This window comes from Eutrema salsugineum, unplaced genomic scaffold, assembly GCF_000478725.1.
Source record: "Eutrema salsugineum unplaced genomic scaffold, Eutsalg1_0 scaffold_14, whole genome shotgun sequence".
NCBI classification, from domain to species: Eukaryota; Viridiplantae; Streptophyta; class Magnoliopsida; order Brassicales; family Brassicaceae; genus Eutrema; species Eutrema salsugineum.
In genome coordinates this window covers 3280940-3308197 of record NW_006256877.1, presented here as the reverse complement: position 1 = coordinate 3308197, position 27258 = coordinate 3280940, and the positions used below count along the sequence as shown (strand labels likewise).

The 27258-nt window shown below is 38.1% G+C and overlaps 4 protein-coding genes and 1 non-coding gene across 5 annotated transcripts; 2 read left to right on the top strand and 3 right to left on the bottom strand.

The window, feature by feature from the left end:
* Window positions 1–17: 17 nt before the first annotated feature.
* On the bottom strand, window positions 18–2002 carry LOC18023018 (F-box/LRR-repeat protein At3g62440). Its single transcript, XM_006405413.2, has 3 exons — window positions 816–2002; window positions 512–649; window positions 18–408 (listed from the first exon to the last, which is right to left on the bottom strand). Exons 1-3 carry the CDS (start codon window positions 1758–1760, stop codon window positions 97–99), a joined length of 1395 nt encoding a protein of 464 aa, XP_006405476.1. The 5' UTR covers window positions 1761–2002; the 3' UTR covers window positions 18–96.
* A 121-nt stretch (window positions 2003–2123) lies between these two features.
* On the bottom strand, window positions 2124–2195 carry TRNAD-GUC. The gene has a single exon. It is a non-coding gene; the product is annotated as a tRNA-Asp (tRNA).
* Window positions 2196–2574: 379 nt separating this feature from the next.
* LOC18023017 lies at window positions 2575–3422 on the bottom strand. The gene is made up of 2 exons (XM_006405412.2): window positions 2947–3422; window positions 2575–2862 (listed from the first exon to the last, which is right to left on the bottom strand). The coding sequence occupies exons 1-2, from the start codon at window positions 3313–3315 to the stop codon at window positions 2698–2700; spliced, it is 534 nt and encodes a 177-aa protein (XP_006405475.1). The 5' UTR covers window positions 3316–3422; the 3' UTR covers window positions 2575–2697.
* Window positions 3423–6124: 2702 nt separating this feature from the next.
* On the top strand, window positions 6125–7003 carry LOC18023016 (disease resistance protein RML1A). Its single transcript, XM_024158607.1, has one exon. It carries the CDS (start codon window positions 6125–6127, stop codon window positions 7001–7003), a length of 879 nt encoding a protein of 292 aa, XP_024014375.1.
* A 17581-nt stretch (window positions 7004–24584) lies between these two features.
* LOC18023015 (putative pentatricopeptide repeat-containing protein At2g01510) lies at window positions 24585–27258 on the top strand. The gene has a single exon (XM_006405410.2). It carries the CDS (start codon window positions 24691–24693, stop codon window positions 27163–27165), a length of 2475 nt encoding a protein of 824 aa, XP_006405473.1. The 5' UTR covers window positions 24585–24690; the 3' UTR covers window positions 27166–27258.

The window sequence follows — 27258 nt, the reverse complement described above, 5'->3', positions numbered from 1 at the left end:
CCATTTCTTATCGTCAACAAAAGATTAATCTTTAAATTAGATTGGTTCCATCATGCTAACTAGACTGCATTCTAATGATCAGTCTTTCCAAAAGACTTAAAGCAAAGGATTAGAGTAACGTTTTCGAGAAAACTTGACCTGGATCTTGCACTTTGACGAACCTCTGGGAAGCATTAGCAGATCCGCCATGACTTGCAGCTTTTTGTCACCTGCGACCTGAGCATGAACTTCCACGAGCTCAAGACATGACATTTTCTCCACGAAATGCTTTACTTGCTCCAGCTCTTCGATAGAACCATTATACTCTTTTATCTTTAGGACCTCCACAGGACAAGACAGTAAGAAAGAATACTCTGACACGCACTGGCAAATCCATCCATCTTCTCTTTCTCCATAGTGCAAAGAATCCTGAAACAAATTAGAAAGATTTAAGATTCAAGATCTACGAGTACTTACAGGGTTCACGATATTTTGTTTGTTCAATGAACTTTTTTATATATTTGGGTCCTACCTTGATGATAAGAGTCTTTAGATTTGGAAATTTCTTTAACACAGTTGATACAGAAAACCAACAGAAGTTAGAAAGGCCAAGAGATAGCCGAACCAGCTTTTCAAACACTGGGACTGCTTCATGGAAGACATAAAACATCTGAAACACAAGAAAAATCAGCTAATTTAGCAAGATTTTGATTCTGATTCTTAAACAAATTCTATGGTTCCTAAACAATAAACTTGTCTTAATGATTCTTTAAAAAAAATTATCAAGTTGTAGTAATACATGAAAGAAGAAAAAGAAAACAATAGAGCACACTTACCTCCACAGCTTCAATAGTTAAGTCCAAGATCTCAACATTTTTAAACCCAGTAATCAGATTCATAGGATCGAAATTATCTGCATGTTCCTCTCTCCATACATCCTCTTGGTCCACACAAAGAAAGAGTTTAGCTTCAACAAGGGAGTTGAGATCAACAATTGGATACTTCTTAGGAACATAATCAGAGTACTCCAAGTAGGTTAGACCCGGAGTAACCAAACTAACGCTGTCAAAATCATAGGCAAGACAACGAGAATCCAGTTTAACGTAAGGTGCATCATAAGAATACCACTCTCTACGTCGTATAGTGAGTCTCTGAAGGGTAGGACTGGACACGGTGCAAGACCATTTCCAACGTTCCAACTCGATACCATCCATGACTAATTCCTCAAGCACAGGGGACGCGGAGAGAAGCGTTTTGAACGCGCAACGACCACCAGAATCGTGGAACTGAACAGAATCAAGAAAGAGCGTCTTGAGAGCCGGAAGAGAAGCATCCGCAGGGAGAAAATCGACCACGAAACCAGACCCTAGTTTCATCTCAGAAACTGTCTTGCAAGTGAAAACATCAAAAGGCAGTGAGTAATATCCTTCTCTAAGGACACTTATCTGGAGTTCAAGAACCAAAACACCACGCTTCAGAACATGGCAGAGACAACGGTTGATCTGTTCATCTTGTTGAGCAGCCACATGGTTCCATTTTATAGAGAATGTCCTTACACGGCAACTGACTGGTAGAGCCAACACTCGATCAACGAAATCCTTGAATTTCTCTCTATCATCATCATCATCATCATCATCATCATCGAAATGAAGCTTTGGTATGATGGTAAACTCATTTCGCCACTGGCTCGAGAGAACCGTAGCGAAAGCAGCCTCCTTTGCAGAAAGGAAAGACCCAATGTGGCAAATAATCTCATCTGGTAGACTACTGATTCTATCCATAAACAATTTCTCAAATCCAAAGACAACCCTTTTTCACTATTATCTTAAAAAATCAGTTTCAGAGAGTAGACTCCAACACCGATCGAAAATTGAAGCGAATCCTTGAACATGCAAACTAAAGCGAACTTACAGAAATGCACTGAAATTGAAGACGAAGAATAATCGGATCAACTCTTCAATAGTACCATGGATTTTCGATACCTTAGTGAATCAAAAATTCCATCTTTACGGGAGGAACTTGAGCAGAGTTGGAAATCTTCAAATTACTGAAATGTCCGAAATTACATACAGTATATGTTGGGGGATATAAAAAAAAAAAAAAAAAACAGGTTAAGCTTCAAAAGTAGAGTAAAAAAGAGAAAACGCCGTTGCCGGGGATCGAACCCGGGTCACCCGCGTGACAGGCGGGAATACTTACCACTATACTACAACGACTTTGTTGTTTATAGTGACAGAAATATAAATTTAATTAATAATTTTGAAACCCAAATTCTCCATCTCTTTTCCATCATTGAGACATTGACCCCTACTTTTTGTCTGTATCTCCAAAGCTCCCAAGATTTCTTGCTTTTTATTCCTCAATTCATAGATTTCAATTTCCAACTCTCTTTTGTTGGATTTGCGTTTATCTATCCATTTTTCTGGAGCAACTATGAGATGCTAAATCTTCCTTTCCCTGATAATTAACTCTCCAATCAACAAGGAATGAAGTTACTATTATAACCAACCATTCAAGATTCTCAAAGTAATTAGGAAAAAAAAAAGTCGTGCAAGATCAAGACCAAATTTTTATAAACATTTCGTTTAAGGAAAACCAGAACAGAAGCAGATTAGATTTGTACATCAGACAATTAACAAACACAAACTCTACAGAAGAAGAAACTACAAAGATTATACATTTTTTTTCCCTTTCTGTGCCCAAAGACCAATTTTTTTTTTATATCTCATCGTAGCAAAGCGACGCCATTAAATCTTTTGGAGATCCCCAAACAGGAAGATTAAAAAACTTCTCTTTCTCTTCTTCTTCCTCTGTTCTGCACATTCCTTCTGCAATTTCGCATAAGTTTGACACATTCTGGATCATACTTTCCCTTGCTTCTTCCTGTTTCATCACCAGAAAAAATCAAAACGAAACAACAACAACCAGTAATTTCGAACAAAATTCGATATTTATTAGTTAGTTTACCATTGAAAGAAGCTCGTCGATAAAAGACGCGTCTTCTCCGATCTGCTCTCGAGTTTCAATTGAAGAAGAAGTTTCCGGAAGCGACGATTGAAACTGATTTGATTTTTCTTGCAATGCGCACAAGTTGTTCGACAAAATCTCCCAACGATCGATTTCTCTCTGGTACTTTCTCTTGAGCTTCACTAGTGTCTCTCTCTTACGCTTCCTTCGATTTCTCTCCTCCTCCGCAGGATCCACCTCCAGATCCGGCGGATTAGATGTTTCACCGGCGGCAGTTTCCTCGCCGACGCATTTCATTCGATTGTAAATAAACCCATCTTCGTTGCAAAGCTCCCACTCTTCGTAACTCGCCGATGCTTGTTGGTCCATATCCTCAGGGTTAAGATTTTCGTCGGTGGCAGTGGTGTTTTCACTTTCCAATTCAAGAGATAACCCTAGATAGTATATTACCCGCTCCTTTGCTTTTCCCTCTCTTTTTTTTTCCTTCTAAATTTGAAATGAAAATTTTCCTCACATAAACTAACTAATGCTGACCTACGCCATAATATCAAAAAGATAATGAAATTTCTTTTTTATTAATTTTTTTTTTAGTCAAGGTGCAATTTCTCTGTTTTTAAGTTTAGATTTTAGAAAGACGAAAATTTTGAGAAGAAGATTATATATTATTATATTATTGTGACCACAGAATAGATAAAAAAAAACATACAAAAATCTAACTCGATTCACCCTGAGATGAAATTTTGGTTGAGATCAATATTAGATGCATAAAAAGAAGAAAAAAACCAAGAAGAAAGAAAAGAACAAGAAGAAGTTTTGGTTGAAAATTGAAATCATAGTATCTCTAATCGTACTCCAAATTTCACTTTAAAATAAAGTTTTAAGCAAAATTCTTTTATTTTATTATATATTTTATTTCATGATAAAATAAAAAATAGAGTTACATCAAATATAGAGCAAAAAATAGAATTTTTTTTAATCATAACTTTATTCCAAAAAAAAATAGAATAGTAGGGTAAAACACAATTCTAATTTGAAATCATTCTAAAATGGAAGGAAAAATAATCTTCAAGTTTAATGAGTGTTTTCATAAACTAATTCTTGGACGAATTTAGTGTTTTTCCTTTCTTTCTATACAAAATTTGTGATGAATTGAGATTTGGATTTCAGTTTTTCAGGGGAGGTGTTTATTTTTGATAAAGTATCAACAGTAGAAGTTTTGGATCGTGAAGTAATTAGCTAAGGAAAATTTTTGGGTTCACTCCTAGGGGTGAATTCATTCATTCACCCCCTCTCATTGTAGCCAATGAGAATCTGCCATGTAATATTATTTTAAAATAAAAATACAAAATTAAAATTATAAAATTAAATACTCAATCAAATATTTTATAAATATATAAATAATGTATATAAAGATTAGAATTTATGGTTTAGTTTTCATTTTGATTTTTTTAAAGGTTTATAAATTATGATTTAGAGTATAAAGATTATAATTTAGGATTTAAAAATTATAATTTAGGGATTAAGGTTTAAAATTCTGAAAATAAAACAAATAATTATGTAAATATATATATATATATGTATTAAAAATAAATATAAATAAAATTTAATATTATGTTTGGGTTCACTATTTCCAATTTAGGGTTTAGTTTTTTTTATTTAAAATTTTGAAAATAAAATAAATAATTATGTAAAAATAAATTTTTACTAAAAATAATTCTATATAAACTTTAATATTATGATTCACTATTTTCAAATTAGAGTTTAATTTTTTCCATTAACAAAAATAATAATTTAATATTATGTTTGGGTTTACTATTTCCAATTTAGGGTTTAGTTTTTTCATTTAAAATTTCGAAAATAAAACGAATAATTATGTAAAATATATTTTATTAGAAAATAATTCTACATAAACTTTAATATTATGTTTGGATTAACTATTTCCAAATTAGGGTTTAGTTTTTTTTATTAAAAAATATTTAAAATATGCTATTTTGGTAAGTTTACCATAATTGATTTTATTATATGGCAGATTCTCATTGGTTAAAATAAGAAGAGGTCAATCAGAATGAATGAATTCACCGCTAGGGATGAACTCAAGAATTGTTCATTAGCTAAACTAACCTAAATTATACAAAACATTTCAACGATTAATACGAATTAGAAATTGCTTATTATGAAATTAAAATTAAAATTCAATTAATTATGAATAAAAATGGACCCCTCTGTAGTTAGAGTGGATCCACATTTCTCGTTCACTTTAAATTCGAATATGACGTATCAAATTCGGTAATGGCATTCTGGCATGTCAAGTTAGAATATTGGTCTCTCTCTCGCTGACTTTCTTTTGCAAACCAGTAAGACTAGTCTGGCTTTCTTTTTTACTCTCTCTCTCTCGCTGACTTTCTTTTGACTTCACCTCATCCACATAATTTTGGGCTTGTTTGATAGAAGCTTTTATTGTTTATAATTGTTGATTTTAATTTTTTTTGGCGGTAAAAACTGTTTATTATATTTAAAATGATTAGTAATTTTTTTTCCAGAAATTAGTTTACAAAGAATTGTAGATATTTCTGAAAATAATATAGTAAAACAAAGTTATATAAAATGGATCTAAACAAAAAAAAAGAGATTATAATAAATCAATTAAATTTTGTTATTAATAAATTATATATAAATTTATAAATAGATTTGAATAATCTTGGACGAAGAAAAGAGAAAGAGAAAAAAAAAATATATATATATATATATTTTTTTTCACTTTTATTTTGTAAAAACTTCTCTTATGTAGCTTTTGGAAACTATGAAAAAATAAAATATAAAGTGTGACTTTTGAGATATTTGATTTAATAAAATTATAAAAACATGTTTGGTAAAAAAAGAGCTTTGAAGGCTGTTAAATGCCTTAAAAGTCTTAAGTCAAACCATAAGCAAGCCTTTTATGAGGGAAGAACAGAGAGCCCTGCATATACTGCATATACTGTATTTAAATTGTATGGAATCGTCGCGACAACTATATTTTGGCGGGTAACATTCTTCGAAATTCATTTAAAAAAATATTAAATGTACGCGGATATCACTCGTTTAGCTTCAATTATAAGGTATCTGTTTCCCCATTCTCTATCCCTCACCCTAAAACCATCGTTCTTCAACCTCTCTTTTTCTCTATCTCTCACTGATCATGTCTTCTTCTTCTTCATGGAGATACGATGTATTTCCGAGCTTCCGAGGCTCAGATGTTCGTAGAGGGTTTCTCAGTCATTTACATAATGACTTTGCATTGATGGGAATCAAAACGTTCAACGATCAGAAGATGGAGAGAGGCCATTCGCTAGAACGTTCACTCGACCTAGCGATTAGAGAATCGAGGGTCTTGATGGTTTTGCTCTCCAAGAACTACGCTTCTTCTCTCTGGTGTTTAAATGAGTTGGTTGAAATCTTGGAATGCAGAAAAAACATGGTGCAGTGTGTACTACCGGTTTTTTACCATGTTGATCCGTCCGATGTACGGAGCCAGAGCGGTGATTTCGGAAACGGTTTCAAGAAATCTTGCCAAGGGAAAAACGAGGAAGAGAAGCAGATATGGAGCAAAGCTTTGACCAAAGTCGCAAACATAGCCGGGCTACACTGTGTAAATTCGTATGATGACTCAGAAATGATCAAAAAGATTGCTACATACGTTCATGAAGTATTGGCAAATGAAACAGTAAGTTCTTATAATAGCTGGTCGTTTTCTGTAAGTAAGCGAACCTTTAAAGGAATGCGTATGGTAGACCAAAGAATGGTGAAGGAGAAGGTCATTGTGCTGAGCTGGCGAACTGAAGAGGAAAAGATTGCTTTTGTTATGGATGATGAAGCAGAGATGATCCAAAAGATTGCTACTGTTAGGGATTATAACGAGATTTGTGACATATTGGCAAATGAAACAGTAAGTTCTTACAAAAAGGGTAGATTTTCTGTAAGTAAGCGAACCTTTAGAGGAATGCGTATGATAGACCAACGAATAGTGATCAAGGAGAAGGTCATTGTGCTGGCATTAAAGTCGGTTAAACACGCATAAACATTGTAATAGGAAGTCTGTGAATAGAGGATAGTGGAGTTGGTACTGAGTTTTTGAAGACCGCAAGTTAGATAAAAAAAAAGTCGCCCATTTGTACATTTTTATTTTAAAAAAAAAATCTTTAAAATTTAACCTCTCTTTTCTTTTTCTTTTTGAAGGCATCCTTCTGCAAGTAAACATTTTTAAAGATTGATCACTATGCTAAGTGTTAAGAAATGGTAAGAACTTCTCTGTTCTAACTTTGCAGAAATCTCTCATTATCTCTCTCGTTTGATTCTCGTGTATTTAAGAGCATAAAAGTAAATGGCACCCAAGATTTATCCAGTTCACACAGCTGCCTCTCTCTATGCTCTTTCTCTCCTAACCCTTATGTCTCAGCTTAGCTCTCCTTTTATACACCTCATAATCACTGCCACACTGACACTCTCTTCTCTCTCTGTTCGTACTCTGTTTTTTTTTTTTTTTTAATCAGAGAAGTAATCAGTTAATTACTACTCCTCATGCGTGTATAGACAGCACGTGAGCTCCTCGTGCCTGTTAGTATATACCAGTATATTCCTGAGATATTCCTTGTAAAAATATTATACGATCTTATCTGTCTAAAATCACATAGAGATCTTCTCCTTTGTATCGTGTATATAAGCCTTTGGCATGACATCAATAACAATAATCAGCTCACAATACTTACATGGTATCAGAACACACATCAATCTAAGAAGAAAAACAAAAATTTACTTTCTTTTTCAGCTTCTTCTTCGTCATTTCTTGTGCATCAATGGCAGCCAATTCCTCTTCTTCTGAAATCACAGTGTACAATGGTGCTGATCCGAAAACACCCTTGATCACTGTCAACATGACAGGCATCACGAAGCTTTCCTCCGCAAATTACCTAACCTGGAAGTTACAGGTTTACGCACTCTTCGAGGCCCACGAACTTCATGTCTTCGTCGACTACACGAAAGTCCCAACAGCAATTGTCTCCGCTGGTGATACGACCAGCCCAAATCCCTTGTACGTGACATGGAAACGCCAAGACAGAATGCTGTTCAGTGCTCTCCTCGGCACTCTCACGATGACGATCCAACCTGTTGTTGCTCGAGCCACAATGACACGCGAAATCTGGGAGATTCTCGCAAACACTTACGGGAAATCATCTCGTGGCCATGTGAAACAGCTCCAACAACAGCTGAAACACATCACCAAAGGCAATCAATCTGTCGCTGACTACATGAGAAGAAGTGGATGAGTACAGAGTCATTGTGGAAATGGTGAATGGCCGTGATACACCGATCACACTTGACGAACTCCATGAGAAACTGCTTAACCGAGAGAATGCTCTCTCTCTCCGACAACGTGAAAGAGTCGTCCATGCCGGTGACTGCGAATGCTGCACAGTACTCACATCAACCAACTCAGCGCTCGAATTACCGAGGATCCCCTGCTTCTCGTGGTGCTCCAGCATTTCGTGGCGTCTACCGAAACTCCAAGCCGTATATTGGCAAATGTCAGATCTGTGGCACACAAGGGCATAGTGCACCACCGTCACCATCATACCAACATGGCACCACTCCTCCTCCGTGGAACACTGCATCACTGCCAACTCCACCTCCTCAGTGGACACCACAGGCTCATTACACCACTTCATCACCATCTGAGGCGGCATGGCTCCTTGACAGCGGTGCATCGCATCATATTACAACTAATCTCAGCAATCTCTCGCTTCACGCACCTTACCAAAGCGGAGATGATGTTGTGATTGGGAATAGCACGGGTTTGAACATTACTCACACTGGTTCATCTCTTTTACCTGCCAAATCACGTTCCCTTTCACTTACAGATGTTCTTTGTGTTCCACAAATGAAGAAAAATCTGATTTCGGTTAATAAGCTATGCAAAACTAATAACGTGATGGTGCAATTGTGTCCTTTCACATTTCAGGTGAGGGATCTCAGAACGGGGGCAACACTTCTCAGTGGCAAGGCCAATGATGGAGTGTATTAGTGGCCGACGACACCTTTCTCTTCTATTTCCGCTTTTCCGTGCACCAAGTCATCACTTTTGACTTGGCATTCAAGATTAGGACATCCATCTCCTCCAATCCTTCGTCATATTATTTCCTCTTTTTCACTTCCCTTTTCTTCATTGTCATCTACTTTATTTTGCAACTCGTGTTCGATCAATAAAAGTCACAAGCTTCCATTTTTCAACACGTCCATCTGTTCCTCTGCACCCTTTGAGATTATATTTTCTGATGTCTGGACTGCACCTATTTACTCATTTGATGGTTTTAAATACCATGTCATCTTTGTGGATCACTTTACTCGATATATTTGGTGTTATCCACTAAAACTCAAGTCTCAAGTTGCGTAGATATTTCCTCGCTTTAAGGCACTTGTGGAAAATCGGTTCAACACAAAAATCAAGACACTTTACTCGGATAATGGTGGTGAGTATCTCAGCCTCAGATCATTCCTCTCTACTCATGGAATCACGCACTATACCACTCCCCCTCATACTCCGGGGCACAACGGAATTGCTGAGCGAAGACACAGGCATATTGTGGAGACTGGAATGGCTCTCCTCACTCATGTGAAGCTTCCGATAACGTATTGGACCTTTGCGTTTGCGACGGCGGTGTATCTGATCAACAGAATGCCCACTCCTACTTTGGCGAAAGTTTCCCCATTTCAAATGTTGTTCAAGGTGGGGCTAAACTATACAAAGCTTCGCACGTTCAGGTGTCTGTGTTATCCGTGGCTTCGACCGTATGGCCAAAATAAATTCAGTCCAAAATCAACTCCATGCATCTTTTTGGTTACTCTCTAACTCAAAGTGCCTTTCTGTGTCTAGATGTTTCAAAAAAATCGCATTTATACTTCACGTCATGTTTTATTTCATGAGACTATTTTTCCTTTCTTATCACTTACCAAAAATGGGCCTCCTTGTGAATCCTTATCTCAGTCTTCCTCAGCTTATCCCTTAGCCTCCATTGCACCGATCTATTGTCTGCCACTCATTCATGACACGCCCCTGAGCTCGGATCCCTCACAACTCGAGTCGCCTGATCCAGTCACCGAGACGATGGATTCCTTGCCTTCACAAGTTCCTGTCTCACCCCAACCAAACCAGACCAATACTCACTCGATGGTGACGAGAGGAAAGAATCAGATTCGGAAACCAAATCCGAAATATGGTCTGATGGCGCAGATTACTGAGCTCGAGCCACGTTCTGTGGCTGAGGCTCTCAAAGACAAAAGATGGCGGGGAGCAATGGGAACTGAGATGAACTCTCAAATCAAACTTGGCACATGGGATCTTGTTCCACATGAAATGGCACATAATATTGTTGGTTGCAAATGGGTTTTCACCATTAAACGTTTACCTGATGGTTCAATTGACAGGTTTAAAGCTCGGTTGGTGGCCAAAGGTTTTCATCAACAACCTGGTGTCGACTTTCATGAAACTTTTAGTCCGGTGATCAAACATGCAACAGTTCGATTGGTGCTTGGAGTGGCGGTGACTCGAGACTGGTCATTACGACAATTGGATGTTAATACAGCTTTTCTACAAGGCAATCTCATGGAGGAAGTGTATATGGTCCAGCCTCCGAGATTTGTCGACAAAGATAAACCCAACCATGTCTGCCGCCTTAAGAAGGCTATTTATGGGCTCAAATAAGCACCACGAGCCTGGTACAATGACCTCAGGGTTTTTCTTCTCAGTGTTGGCTTCAAGACCTCATTTTCTGATACTTCCCTCTTTATCTTGAGATCGGGTACTCACTTCGTCTACATGCTCATTTATGTGGATGATATTGTGATTACAGGGAGCTCGCCTAAGCTCGTGGATGATGTGATCTCCACACTAGCTGAGAGATTTTCTCTCAAAGATCTTGGAAATCTCTCTTATTTTTTGGGTTTGGAAGCACATCGTACATCTGCAGGTCTTCGTCTCACTCAACAGAGATACATTACAGATCTCCTTATCCGAACAAAGATGGAGCATGCGAAACCGGTTGCTACTCCGATGTGCTCCAGTCAACAACTCACCGCAACTCTTGGTGCTCCCATGGATGATCCGAGCATTTATCGCGCCACCGTTGGCAGCTTACATTACTTGGGGTTGACAAGATCAGACATTTCTTTTGCTGTGAATCGTTTATCGCAGTATATGCACCAGCCAACGGTTGTTCATTGGGAAGCTGTTAAGAGAGTATTAAGATATCTAGCAGGCACCGCCACTTTTGGTATTTTCTTCTCCGCATCATCACCAATGACCCTTCACGCGTACTCTGATGCTGACTGGGCCGGTTATAGAGATGACTACACATCTACAGGTGCCTACATTGTCTATCTTGGAAAGCAGCCTATCTCGTGGTCTTCCCGCAAGCAGAAGAGCGTGTCTCGATCATCTACAGAAGCGGAGTATCGCTCTGTTGCTGATACGGCTGCTGAATTTGGTGGATTCTCTCTGTTACAAATGAACTCGGGTTGAAGTTTTCGGGTCCTCCGGTGATTTATTGTGATAATATTGGTGCCTCTCAGTTATGTGCTAATCCAGTATTTCACTCTCGGATGAAACACATTGCACTTGACTACCATTTCGTTCGTGAGCAGGTTCGAGATGGTCAACTTCGTGTCACTCATGTAAGCTCGGCGGACCAACTAGCCGATACGTTGACAAAGCCTCTTCCAAGAACAAGGTTTCAAAACTTAACAGCCAAGATTGGACTTACCACAAGACGTCCATCTTGAGGGGGCATGTTAGTATATACCAGTATATTCCTGAGATATTCCTTGTAAAGATATTATATGATCTTATCTGTCTAAGATCACATAGAGATTTTCTCCTTTGTATCGTGTATATAAGCCTTTGGCATGTCATCAATAACAATAATCAGCTCACAATACTTACAGTGCCTTCCTTCTTCAACATAAGGTGAGACTTTCTTTTTGGGTTAGAGACTTTTGACATTAAGAATAAAAAAAGTTATTTAACATTTAAACCAAAAAAATTGCAACTGCGAGAGAAGCTTCGTGGAAGACTTTGACTCATAGTGTTGATTTAGCTCCATAAGAAACGTCAACTCCTTGACTTACAAAAGAGAAGAAGCTTCGTGGAAAACTTTTCATTGAAACAAAAACCACTTTTCAGAAATGTCTAAAAGAAGAAAATCCCTTTGCATAACAAATTTAAGGAGCTGAGAACTAAAAATTTAAAATTTTAGGGTATATAAAACTACATTTAAAATTTTGTGGCCAAAACAAAATTATTAACTTTCGACCGCAAGCCTATGCTTCCTTCTGTTGGTCCAAGGGCCGGCTCGTGGCTTCTACTTGTTGTAGGAGACGGGACGAAATTGTATTGACTTGTGTGAGATTCTGTTGGGTAACTTGGGAAGAAAGAAAGTTAATAATTGTGTTGGTCTATCGGCGTTTCCTCGCCGAAGCATTTCATTCACTTGTAAATAAATCCATCGTCTTTGCAAAGCTCCCACTCTTCGTAACGCATTCCATATCCGCCGAATGCTTGTTGGTCCATTTTCATAGATGGATCAATCGATACATTCTCCTTCTCTTTTACAACATAATTATAGAGCTACACTACTCATTGCACTCATACCAAATAATCTCTAGACATAACAACTTCTACTAGTCCAGACTTCTAACACTAGATTAGTTTTACAAATAACCTTACTTAAATATTACAACAACTCTAACTGCTCTAACTAGGCTTAATCATCTCAAACACACACACAATCAATCGCTTATTTGATTGGGCTGATGATAATTTGCAGGCCCATTACTTTTAAACAAGAAGCCCATTTCTTTTCTCCAGAGTTGACTTCTCTTCTTGGTTGACTCTCTTCTTCTTGTTGAGAGATGATCCTTTGAGTGTTCCTGCAAAAGGAAAAGATGAAAAGCAGCATGAGGTGATGATGATGAAGAACTCAAGAGAAGAAAGGAAGAAGAGAAGGAGTGTCGTGAGAAGAAAGAAGAAGATGAAGTGGTCAACAAAGTCAACAAAAAGAGAAGATGGGCCATATAAGTGGAGTTGCTTTAAGGAATCAAATGGACCTGCGTTTTCTATCTAAGGCCCAAGTCTTTAAGTTAGTCTAGTTAGAAATAACTAAGTCCTAAGAGTCAAGTTAAGTCTAAGCTATTATGGTTAGAGTTGTTGTAACAACTAAGTAGTAGTCAGAGATTAAGTAATTAGAGTGGCTGTGTAAGAGTGTCTAAGTTTAGGGTAATGATGCAAGTATGGGAAAAAGGAATAGGAGGTAGAGTAGAACTCTTATATATAAGCGATGATGAATGTAAGCTAATGGTAAGAAAAAGAAGAGAATGTATGAAAAACAAGTCAAGAAATGAGAATGAGAGTTTGAGAAAACATACTTAGAGTAAAAGAAATGTGATTTACAACACTTCTTCTCTGATTCCTTCTTCCACGAGGCTTCGTCTTCTTCCTTTCTTCTTGTAATTGAAACTATTTTCTTGTTTGCTAGATTTAATTAAGAACTCAACCTTCAACAAGGAGTCACCGGCTAAATTGAGGCTACCGTCGAATTTGCCGATTATACAAAGACAGGTTCAAAATTTAGCACCTTCCAAAAACATTCATCGTTGAACAATCTTTAATTTGTTGATATTAGGGTTTAGATTTTCGTCGGTGGCAATGGTGTTTCTCCCTTTAATAGATAAACCCTAGATAGTATATTATCCGCTCATTCGCATTTTTCTCTCTTTTTTTCTTCTAAATTTAAAATAAAAATTTTTTTTGATGTAAAATTCATACGATAATAAAAAAAGATAATGCAATTTCTTTAATATTTTTTTTTGTCAAGTTGCCATTTATCCATTTTAGACAAAAATAAAGAATGATAAAGATTAATATTATTCTGAGTTCTGACTACAGATTAAAATAAAATAATAAAATCATACAAAATTCTAACTCGATTCATTTGAGATGAAATTTTGGTTGAGATTAATAAGATGCATAAGAAGGAGCTTGATCGATTAAAGAACGAACAAGAAGTTTTGGTTGAGATCAATAAGATGAGTAAGAATTAATACGACTACAAGTTTAGTGGGTGTTTCCAAATTTTTTGATGATCTGAGGTTTGGATTTCGATGTTTTTGGGGAAATGTTTATGTTTGATTGGTAAATCATCAGTGGAAGTTTGAATTTGGATCATGATATTTAGCTAAACTAATCTACACTAGTGTTTATACAAAACCTTTAAAGCTACAAATACGAATTAGGGTTTAGGTTTTTACAAAATCAAAATTTAAATTCAATTGATTATGTATTAGAATGGATCTTCAAGTTAGAATAAATCCTCATTTCTCATTCAGTTTTGACATATGAGTCTATCAAATTATAGTATACATTTCTCATTCAGTTTTGCAATATTGCAAAGTTTCCAACGCATCCATAATCTGATTAGTCTGGTGAACGTCTTCACCATAAAAACTCGTCAGAAATTTGGCAAAAGCCATATTATCAAGATTTAGTTCCAACAATATGTCATTGTCATAGCTTAAAAATTTAGTTCCAACAATTTGCAAAACAATAAATAAGAGGGGAAAAACATTTACAATGTCTTGGATAAAGGGTTTGATTGTCATTTTTATCTCTTTCTCTCGCTGACCTTCTTCTGAGTTTTGACCTCCTCCACGTCAGCTTCCAATTTTCCACCAAAAAACTCGTCGGAAAATTAGCAAAGCCACATTTTCAAAATTAAGTTCCAACAAATATGTCATAGTGACCTTTCCGAAAATGAAGTAACGTAAGCCATGTTTTACTTGTCATAATGGTTAAAGAAAAGAAAAAAAGAATGAGACTTGGAATGGATTATGGACTGATATATTTGATTTTTGTGTTGTTGATTTTAGGGATAGAAAGCGAAGTGTGTAGTTGGAATCATCACGATCCCTACATCATTTGGCGAAATTGGGATACTGCAATAAATAAGGAAACCAACAAGACCACCAGTTCGTCTTATTTTGCAAAGCAATAAAAAATAAAATAGAATCAGTCTTAGAATCAGTCTTCTTTTTCTGTCTCTCGCTGACTTTCTTAGTGTTGACCTCCAACACGTCAGCTTCCAAGTAAGCATTACTTTTTATTTTTGGTCTAAAATTCAAATTTTATGGTGAGGGAACAACGGAGGCTAGTACTTTATTGGCACCTAACTCTATTTGGAGAAACAGTCTTCAGATACATTTAATACTTGTCTTCTCTTCACTCGTTTAGCTTCAATATATATAATAAACAAAGGTAGTTGTTTTCATCTCACTCATGGCTTCTTCTTCTTCTTCTTCTTCTTGGAGATACGATGTCTTTCCGAGCTCCCGAGGCTCAGATGTTCGTAGAGGATTTCTCCGTCATTTACGCCATGACTTTGCTAAAAAAGGAATCACAATGTTCAACGATGAGAAGATGGAGAAAGGCCATTCGCTAGAGCGTTCACTCGACGTGGCGATTAGAGAATCGAGGGTCTTGATCGTTTTGCTCTCCAAGAACTACGCTTCTTCTAGCTGGTGTTTAACTGAATTGGTTGAAATCTTGGAATGCAGAAAAAGCAATGTGCAGAGCGTGCTACCGGTTTTTTACCATGTTGATCCGTCCGATGTACGTAAACAGAGAGGTGATTTCGGAAACGCTTTCATGAAAACTTGCCAAGGGAAAACTGAGGAAGAGAAGCAGAGATGGAGCGAAGCTCTGACTAAAGTCGCAAAAATAGCCGGAGAACACATTCAAAAATGGTATGTGTTGTTTCTTTATAAAAAAAAAAAAAAGTATGGTATGTGAATGTTTTTGACCCACTAATTAACAAGGGTTTTGTTTGCTTTTGTGAGGGATGACGAAGCAACGATGATCAGAAAGATCGCTACAGATGTTAAAAAGAAACTGATTGATACTCCCTCCATGAATTTTGATGAGGTACTTGCAAATGAAACAGTTTTTTCTTACAAGAAGGGCAAGTTAGCCTTTAGAAGAGTGCGTATGATAGGCAAGGAAATAGTGAAGGAGAAGGTCATTGAGATGAGCTGGCTGTGAAGCAAACGGAAGAGAGCAAGAAGAGTAGAGTCGGTTACACGCATAAACATTGTAATAGTAATAGTGGCTTCTACTTGTAGGAGAAGGGAAGCAATTGTATTGAGTTGTGTGAGATTCTGTTGGGTGTATTGTAAGAGGAAGAGAGAAAAAAGCTCTTCGATCTTATCTTTATGAAATTTCTTTGTTCTTTAGTCTTTATGCCTTCAATTTATTAAATGATTATCTTCTCCTTCAGTTTCTCTCAATGGTGGAGCCACACTACAACAAAGATTGGGTTTTACGTCGGCAGAGATCAACGTAAAATCGACGTAAAAGAGCATTTACGTCGAATTAACGACGAAAAAAAAATCGTTGTAAAATCGTCGTAAAATTACCAATCCGGGAAAATCGTCGTAATATCGTCGGAAACTATTCGTCGTAAACGCGACGTAAAGTTTCCAACGAAAGTACAACGAAAGAAGTCCTTTATAAGAACGACGTAAAATCGATGTAAAATTACATCGATTTAACAACGATTAGGAGACGAACAATTTCAATTAAGGAAAACTAATTTTTTAATTGTCGATGTTAATTTGTCGTAAAGTTTCGACGTAAATCCGACGTAAACATATTCGACGTAAATTCGTCGTTAATAATTCGACGTTAGATCGACGTAAATTTACGACGAATTTACGTCGATTTATAAATTCATATTCGACGTAAATTCGTCGTTAATAATTCGATGTTAGATCGACGTAAATTTACGACGAATTTACGTCGATTTATAAATTAATTATTTAATTTGATTTTAATTTAATTAATGAATTTTTAAAATAATTAAAAAATTAAAAATAGAAAAAAACAATTTAAATTGAAAATTAAATTCAAAAATAATTTATAAATAAAAGAAAAAATTTAATACAAATTGTTTTTTACAAAAAAACCTAATCTACAATGTGATTTCGTAATCGTCGAGGTTGAGATCGACGTCACGAGGAGGCTCTCCGTCTTGGCCGCCCGTCGCTGCTGGACCGTCGTTTCCCGTCTGCACTACCGGAGCCGAAGACTGACCCTGCGTCTGCTGGTCCGATGGTCCAGTACCGGAAGTACCACCGGTCTCAAAAACCCTTCGTGCTCGCTGTTGCCTCGCTCGGATTGCGGTGGCCAACTGCGGAACCGCTTCCGCAACGATGTCGAAGAGATCGTGTATCTTGGTGAGCTCCTGCTTCTGGGCCACTTGCTCATGCCTGAGAGTGGTGATCTCAGCATTGGCCGTAGCAAGCTCCTGGCGAAGATGACTCGGATCCTCCTGCGTGCGAAATTCGGAAGCCGAGGCGGCAGGACAGTCTCTAATAGAGCCAATTCCTAAGGTTCGGCCCTTCTTCTTCGGAGCAACCTACAAATAGAAAATGAAAACGTTAATTATTTATTAAGTAATAAATATAATAAATTTTTAAAAAATTGAAATAGATCATACCTCTTCGAAAATCTGGTCTTGCTCAGCGACGGTCAACGGTACTTGGATAGTACCGTCAGGTGTGGCCTGGGTCTCCCGCTCAGCGATCCGCTGCATAGCGGCATTGTAGATCTCCTCGGACCGAGCGTCAACAAAGCTCCCGTCCCTCTTCCGGTGAGTGGTCTCGAAGAGCTTCGTCATTGGAGGTAGTTCTCCTCCGTTCTCCTCGGCCTACCAATTAATAAACATTAGTCAAAAATATTTAATAAATTATAGCAATAATTAAAATTAAAATAATAATGAAATAATTTATATTTAATTACTTACCATCATGAGACATCTTCCCGCAAAAGATATTTGGCCAGAAGTGTGCGGGGTCACTAACTTCTGACTACTCACCGGATCGACCCGGTTTCGGACGGCCGAACACTTAGCCGCAGTGGTTTGAGCATGCGGGTCCAGCCAATACGCCTTCAACCCGTTCCAACAGGAAGTGGACATAGAGCTCGGCTTTGCGTCGTCTCCATCGGTCTCCCACTTCCGCTTCCAATCGGAAACGGTGTTGACTAGGCGTTTCTGCGCCTTCAGCCGGAAAGCTTCGCGGACCATCTCGTTGATCCCAATGTCCCAGTTCCACCGTAGTTGTAAAAGAAAACAAAAAATTAGATAAAAAATATAAAAGTAAGATTAATTAAATTTAAAACAATTTGAAATGATATAAATAAGATTTTAAAAACATTACGGCGAAGCACTTGTACCAGGTGTCGAACGTCTCTTGCGACACCTTGCTCCAATTGTAGTGCGGCTCCATAAAATGACTCTTAATTGTGTCGGAAACGCTCCGACCGACACAATTATCCAAATCAAACCTATGAAAACAAAAAAAAACTTATTACATTAATATTTAAGTAAATTAAAGCATTAATTTTAAAAAATATAAAAAACAAAAAAATTTACTTACCAATAAGAGCCTGGTTCCGCTTTTCCGGGAACCAGATGTCGTAAAGCCCCCCGTCCCGGTAGGGCTAGTAAATCCTCAACCGTAAACTGGGCATACAGATGAGGAGGGGTGGGTACCGGTTCGGCAGCCGGCGGTGGAGGTGGTGGTGGAGGCGGTGGTGGAGGCGGTGGTGGAGACTGCTCCGCGGTATTCGGAACCTGGGAGGCTCCGGAAGATGAAGGGACATCGGTCCCGGTGTTTCCCCAGGCAGACGCCCGGGAAGAGTGTCCGTCCGCCATGAAATTGATGTAATGCGTCCTCCGTCGAGTCATCGTCTGCAAAACCGATAAAATTTTATTTTTCAAATTAATTACAATTAATTTTTAATTACGATCCTAAATCTAACAAATTCCGAGCCTAAACTAATTCCCGACCTAAACCGTTTGAATTTCTAAACTATTTAATAATATTATAATTTTAAGTAATTAAAAAAAAATTACCTTTTTTTGCGTCAAAAGGAGGAAGAATGCAAGGGAGGAGGAAGCAGAGAGAGAGGAAGGAGAGATGAGCGACGAAATGAGGAAGGGATGCAATCCTATATGTCAACATATTTAATTAGTCTTCATCAACATTTTCCTCGGTGTCCTCATCATCATTGTCATCATCACTGCTTGTTTGAAATTCGTCAGCGCCTTCTTCAGTTTCGTCCCCATGTAGATCTTCAACTTGTCGATTACGTGGATCAATTAAAAGAACATTTTCTTCAACATCCGGTTCTGTAATGTCGACACAATCATCTTGTTGCATTGGCGGGAGATCTACACCATCAATTATACCCCTTGGAGCAACTTTGACAACCGCCAGCCATGAAATTCCCGTATTCCGAACTCGAGGATATGAAACAAAGGTGACTTGTTCTGCTTGAGATGCAAGTATAAAAGGCTCGAACTTATTGTATCGCCGAGATGCGTTTACATCTACCACTCCGAATTTGTTAATTCGCACTCCACGACCTACCGTAGGATCAAACCAATCACATTTGAATAGAACAGTTTTCATTCTGACTAATCCGGGGTATTCCACTTCAATTATTTCTTTGATGATCCCATAAAAGTCTACTTCACCTCGTACACAAACTCCATAGTTTGTAGTTGCCCGTTGAGTGCCATGACTATAAGTATGAAAAACATAGCCACGTGTGAAATACATAGCTGCAGTAGTTATCTTCGAAATAGGACCTAGGAGCAACTCATGAAACCATACTGCATATGTCATGTCATCATGCTCGACTTGACCTTTTAACCACAATGCATAATGTTGGTCTTTGCGCTTGTTAATTTCATCTTCTGAAACACCGTCAATGCATTCTCGGACTTGACTGACGAAAGTGCTGAAATTTTAAAACATTGTTAAGGACATTTCGTCTGTTCAATCAAATTTTAATCATGCATGGTTATAATTATGTACCTCTCGTAAGGTGCCAATTCCTCGCAATTCAGAAGTATATATGTATGTGCGCTGTGGTAGTCTTGTTCGTTTGACTAACAAGTTTCTTTTAGTTTCCCACTTAGACGTCCAATTGGTGAGAATATATCAGGCACACCTTCTACTGCGTAACTTTGTCCTACACCCCCATCGTCGTAACGTCTTGGAGCCCGTTTACGTGTACGAACCTTTGGAGCAAAGTAATAAGACGTGAAATGAGAAGCCTCTTCTGTCAAACTTCCCGCCACGATAGACCCTTCAACTTTTGCTAAGTTTTTGGCCTTACCCTTCAAATGCTTCATAAATTGTTCAAACGGATACATCCACCTAAACTGAACAGGTCCTCCCAACTCTGCTTCATGAGGGAGGTGTATAGGTAAATGTTCCATAACATCGAAGAAAGCAGGTGGGAATATTTTCTCTAAATTGCACAACAATATTAGAATATTTGTAGACAGTTGTGCAACTATATCTTCTAATAATGTCCTTGTACTTAGATCACGGAAGAAAACTCCAATGCCTCCTAGTGCCTCATGGACATGTCCCGGTAGGAGTTCAGCAAACGCAAAAGAAAGTAACCGTTGCATAAACACATGACAATCATGACTTTTCATCCCTGAAAACTTTTGTCCTTTATCCACAGATTTAGCCAGATTAGATACATATCCATCAGGAAATTTCACGGCTGATGATACCCAATTAAACAATGCTGTTTTTTGTTCAGCACCCAACCGAAATACAGGAACATGTGCTTTCCCATTACTCACCATATGCAACTCAATTCTGTTACATATATTGGGTAAGTCCATCCGTGATTTAACGCTGTCTTTGGTTCTTCCTTGGACGTTCAAAACAGTATGCATGATGTTATCGAAAAAATTCTTCTCAATGTGCATAACATCAAGATTATGTCTGAGCAAATGATCTTTCCAGTAAGGCAGATCCCAAAATATACTTTTCTTGTGCCAATTATGATGAACCCCATATCCTTCAGGCATATTCGCAGGAGTGTGCCAATTTCCTCCTCGGGGGACCGTTTCAAGTCCACCCCAATGATCTCTTTGCGCTTCAAGCTCTTCTCCAGTTAGGTACACTGGTGGAGGGAGACGAACCAATTTGTTCTTTGTAAACAAACGCCTATTTTTTCTATATTGATGGTTTGGTGGTAAAAACCGACGGTGGCAATCAAACCAACAGGTTTTCCTACCATGTTTAAGCTGAAATGCATCAGTCCTATGAAGACAATAAGGACATGATAACCTCCCATGCGTTGTCCAACCTGATAGCATTCCGTATGCCGGGAAATCGCTTATTGTCCACATAAGCACCGCTCGCATCGTAAAATTTTTACCACTCAAACAGTCATATGTTCGTACTCCAACATGCCACAACTGGTTTAACTCATGTATGAGTGGTTGCAAAAACACATCAAGGGCTTGCTTCGGGTGATTTGGACCAGGGACTAATATACTTAGAAACAAAAACTCTCTTTGCATGCACATATCTGGAGGAAGGTTATATGGCGTAAGAATCACAGGCCATAATGAATATTGCCTACCAGACATAAAAAATGGACTAAACCCGTCAGTGCAAAGACCAAGACAAAAATTTTGCTTAGACCTAGCAAAGTCTGGATGTACGGTGTTAAAATGTTTCCAAGATTTCCCGTCAGACGGGTGAGTCATTTTGCCATCTATTTGTGAATGTTCCGCATGCCATCTCATCGACGCATCTGTCCGTTCAGATTGATATAGTCTTTTTAACCTATCAGTGATAGGAAGATACCACATTCGTTGGTAAGGAATCTTCTTATGCCCAGCAATTTGCGGTCTATATCTTGGCTTTTGGCAGAAACGACATTCTTCAAGCTTCTCATCATCTCTCCAAAAAAGCATACAATTATCAACACAAACATCAATCATCTCAGAAGGCAATCCAAGACTAAAAACCAGCTTCTGAATTTCATAATACGTTTCAGCAGCCAAATTATCATCTGGCAAATACTCTTTAATAAGATATGCCCAATCGTTCATGCAAACTTCAGATAGATTGTGATCAGTTTTTATTGTCATCATCCGAGCTGCCAATGATAATTTTGATAAACCTTCCCTACATCCCTCGTACAGAGGCTGTTTTGCTGCGTTTAACATATCATAAAAGCGTTTCGCATCTGCATTGGGCTCCTCAACAGTATCAGCATGTGTTTCATGAAATGCATCAGTAACCATTTCATGCATCCTATCATGATCTTCACCCTGAACTTGACTACTTTGATAATCATTGGACGCTTCAAAATCCACATGTTCTTGATGATTACTACTACTCCGTGCAGCCATCTGACCACTACTTTGACCATATCTCTCTCCATGCTGATACCAAATAAAGTATTGGGGCATGAACCCTCTATTCAATAAATGCTGCCAGACAGTGTCAATAGGAATATGTTTCCTATTTTTACATTTCACACAAGGACAATACATTTTGCCGCTTTCAATTACAGTTTGCATAAGGCCGGCTTGGTACATGAATATTTCCAATCCGTTTTTGAAGTCTTCAGTCAACGACCCATCACCATTTTTGGGCGTATACATCCACTTTCGTAGATCGTATATAGACATTTCAAAAACAAATATTTGACTTTTTGTTTCTGAAATTTGATATAAATTTCAACTACTAAAAAATTTACTTAAACATTCAAAGACTCAAAAAATTTGTCTTTATATGTTTTTTTGGGTTGATGGAATAATGAGAGAAGAAAGGGTATATATAGAATTTTTTGTTTGGTTACCAACATATTACCATTGCATATTTACATCAAATTTACGTCGAAATAAAACTTACATCACATTTACATTGATTTTACGTCAATTATAAGATAGACGACAATTAGTCGTATTATCGATGTAAATATTACGACAACATTACGACGAATTAAAATTCGTTCTTCATTCGTCGTAATATCGTCGTAACATCACGACAATTTTACGAGGGTCATTTTTTACGTCGAATTTACGACGAAATTTTTGATCGTCGTAAATACGACGTAACGTCGTCGTAAATTTACGACGACTAAAAATCGTCGTAACTAATTCGACGGAAAAACTCCTCATTCTTGTAGTGCCAGAACTTTTTCTCTCTCAGTAAAGCCATGACATTTTTTTGTTGTGAGCAGAATTTTTTTAAAAAGAAAAAATGTAGTTTATAAACTGTTTTTTTTTTTTTTTAAATTACAAATGTACTCGACCTTCTTCACCCATAGCATGTAACCTTTTTTTTATTATGGTTTTAATTGTTACATCTTTCAAATATTTTTTCGATTGAACAAAAGACACAATCACTTAGAAACTGATCACCAATATGTACAATTTTGTAGTACTGTCTTGACAATCTTTGTTCCTAAAAGAACATCTCTCCAAGGTTGTGGCCGGGGCCGGCCCAAAAAGCGTACTGTAAAAATGATGTTTTTAATCAAATTTTTTTTTTTAAAATCGATTTTCTCTGCCTAAAATCATTTTTTAAGCGTAAGATCGATTATTTAAGTCCAAATTAATTTATTAAGCTTAAGATTGATTTTTTTTAAGCTCAGAATCGATTTTTTAAAGCACATAATCGATTTTTTAAAACCAAAACGATTTTTAAAAGCGAAAATCGATTTTTTTTGAAGTCCAAATTTTATTTTTATAAGCCAAAACCAATTTTTTGAAGCCCAAAATCGATTATTATAAGCCAGAATCGATTTTTTTTTTAATATTTGATGAGATAATGACTTTTATTTATAAGCAATTTTTCCTTCTTATTTTTTCTATTTAGTCGATTTGGGACAAACTTATTTACACACATTTATAAAAAAAGTTTTGGATTTTTTTTGCTGCTCCAAAAATAGTATATTTTGGATCGCCGACTTCAGGAACCTTAGCTCTGGGCCGGCCTTGGTTGTGGCAGACTAACCGCTACAATTAAATAATTGAAATTATAGTTACTTATTAGTATATTTAAGTTCAGCTTAAACCTATTATGAATCCAAGTTTGAGTTAGAAAAAAAATGTGAACCATTTAACTAAAGTTAATAATTTTAATTTTTGTCATTAATCCTTTTTTAGTTATTTTTGATGGGGTCAATTTTTTTTTAATAGGGTCATTATAATTTTCTTTGAATAAAAAGCAAATGTTTTATTAAATTAGGTGGGGCTCAGCTGACCCCCTAGCTACTCTCAACTTGCGTCCGCCATCTCTCTAATGGCATCTTGTTCTTCTTCTTTGTTTCACGTTATGAGATACCATTTGTTCCCGAGCTTCCATGGGCTTAACAGGTTTGTTGTTCCTTTTGAGCTCAGTGAACATTCGAGTATCTTTATTATGTAGATGCTATGCCCAATCTTTTAAATATTACACTAATGAGATTGCATATCAGAAATTCAAATGAGATTGAGTTATTTTCTCTGTTCTGAAAATGCTTTCATCTCAAAATCTTTTTTTGAGTAATGGTAAAAACTTTGGTTTGATAGACTTTTCCAGTTGTCTTTCTTTTGGTAAATAAAGAAAATCGAACAGTGTTTCCAATTAGACCGAACCAAACCAAATTATATTTATTTTATTTATCAAAAACAGAGAAACCGAATGTAAAGTTGCCTATCTTTCAATCAATTTCAGAGGGAAAATAGTCCGGCGCCGGAAGTTGCTTCGTTCTCCGGCAGAGGACCAAACGGGTTAATCCCGGAGATCCTAAAAACCCGACTTGATTGCTCCGGGAGTTATAATTGGCTTATGACACGTTGTTATTGCAAAGCCAATGAAGCCCGATCAAGAACTCTTGCGACTCTACGGCAGCTCCGACAACCGGCACCGGCGAGATTTTTCCAAACACGTGTTGATGCTCGGATTATTAAAACTGGGTTTGACACAGATACGTGTCGCTCCAATTTCATCGTCGAGGACTTTCTCCGGAGAGGTCAAGTCTCTGCTGCACGCAAGTTGTATGATGAAATGCCTCACAAGAACGTCGTTTCCACCAATACGATGATTTCGGGTTACGTAAAGTCCGGTGATATTTCCAGCGCCAGAGAGCTATTCGACGCTATGGTCGAAGGTAGAACTGTTGTGACTTGGACTATCTTGATGGGATGGTACGCCGGGAACAACCGGTTCGATGAAGCTTTCAAGCTTTTCCGTGAGATGTGCAGGTCTTATACTTTGCCTGATCATGTGACCTTTGCTACGCTTTTACCAGGCTGCAATGACTCGGTTTCCGAGAACACGGTGGGTCAAGTTCATGGCTTTGCCGTCAAGTTAGGCTTTGATAGGAACCCTTTTCTCACTGTTTGCAATGTATTGGTTAAGTCTTACTGTGAGATAGGGAGGCGTGATTTGGCCTTTGTGGTGTTTGAGCAGATTTTAGAGAAAGACTCTGTCACGTTCAACACGCTTATCACAGGGTATGAGAAGGATGGTTTGTACATTGAGGCGACTCGTCTCTTCCTCGAAATGCAGAGGTCTGGTCACAAGCCTTCGGATTTCACGTTTTCTGGGGTTCTTAAGGCAGTTGTTGGGCTACATGATTTTTCTCTTGGTCAACAGCTCCATGGTTCGGCGATTACTACCGGCTTTTCCAATGATGTCGCAGTTGGGAACCAGATTCTTGATTTCTACTCCAAACATGATCGTGTTCTTGAAACTAGGAATCTTTTTAACGAAATGCCTGAGCTGGATTTTGTCTCTTACAATGTGGTCATCTCAAGCTATTCGCAGGCTGAACAATACGAGGAATCCTTGGAGCTGTTCAGAGAAATGCAGCGCATGGGGTTTGATCGGAGAAACTTCCCTTTCGCGACTGTGCTGAGCATTGCAGCTAACTTGTCGTCCCTGCAGATGGGTCGACAAATTCACTGCCAGGCCATCGTGGCAACGGCTGATTCGATCCCTCATGTCGGGAACTCTCTAGTTGGTATGTACGCAAAGTGTGAGATGTTTGAGGAAGCTGAGTTGATATTCGAGAGTTTATCACAACAGAGCACTGTTTCATGGACCGCCTTGATCTCAGGTTATGTTCAGAAAGGGCTTCATGGAGCTGGGCTTAAGCTGTTCACCAAGATGCGAGGAGCAAGTTTACGAGCAGACCAATCCACGTTTGCTACTGTATTGAGAGCTTCCGCTAGTTTAGCTTCTTTGTCGTTGGGGAAACAGCTCCACGCATTCATAATCAGGTCAGGGAACTTGGAAAACGTCTTCTCTGGATCTGGACTGGTTGATATGTACGCCAAGTGTGGTTCCATCAAAGATGCTGTTCAAGTATTCAGAGAGATGCCTGATAGAAATGTAGTTTCATGGAATGCTTTGATCTCAGCATACGCTGATAACGGAGATGGAGAAGCAGCGATCGGTGCGTTTACAGATATGATTCACTCAGGTCACCAGCCAGATTCAGTCAGCGTCTTGGGCGTATTGACCGCATGTAGTCACTGTGGATTTGTTGAACAAGGAACGGAGTATTTCCAGGGAATGTCTCGGATCTATGGGATAACTCCAGGAAAAAAACACTACGCGTGCATGCTGGATTTGCTTGGCAGAAACGGGAGATTCGCAGAAGCAGAGAAGCTGATGAGGGAAATGCCCTTTGAGCCAGATGAAATCATGTGGTCGTCAGTGTTGAACGCATGTCGGATTCACAAGAATCAAGGCCTTGCTGAGAGAGCAGCAGAGAAGCTTTTCAGCATGGAGAAGCTCAGGGACGCTGCTGCTTATGTAAGCATGTCCAATATCTACGCAGCTTCTGGTGAATGGGAAAGCTCTAGTCGTGTTAAGAAAGCGATGCACGAGCGAGGTATCAAGAAGGTTACGGCTAATAGCTGGGTTGAAGTGAACCACAAGATTCACGTGTTCTCATCGAATGACCAGACACACCCGAGAGGAGATGAGATCGTGAGAAAGATCAATGAATTGACAGATGAGATCGAAAGACAAGGGTACAAGCCTGACACGAGCTGCGTAGGACAAGACACAGATGAGCAGACGAAGATTGAGTCGCTTAAGCTCCACAGTGAACGTTTAGCTGTTGCGTTTGCTCTTATCAGTACACCAGAAGGGTCTCCGATCGTTGTGATGAAGAACCTGAGGGCCTGCAGGGATTGCCACGCTGCGATAAAACTGATATCGAAGGTTGTAAAGAGGGAGATAACTGTAAGGGATTCAAGCAGATTCCATCACTTTAGGGATGGGCTCTGTTCTTGTAGGGATTACTGGTGACTCAGCTTTAGTTTAGGTTCTTCTCTGAAGTGAATGCGCTTGATCAATGTGGAAATGGTTCATAAATATTCTGAACGTTAGAGATTAATAAAA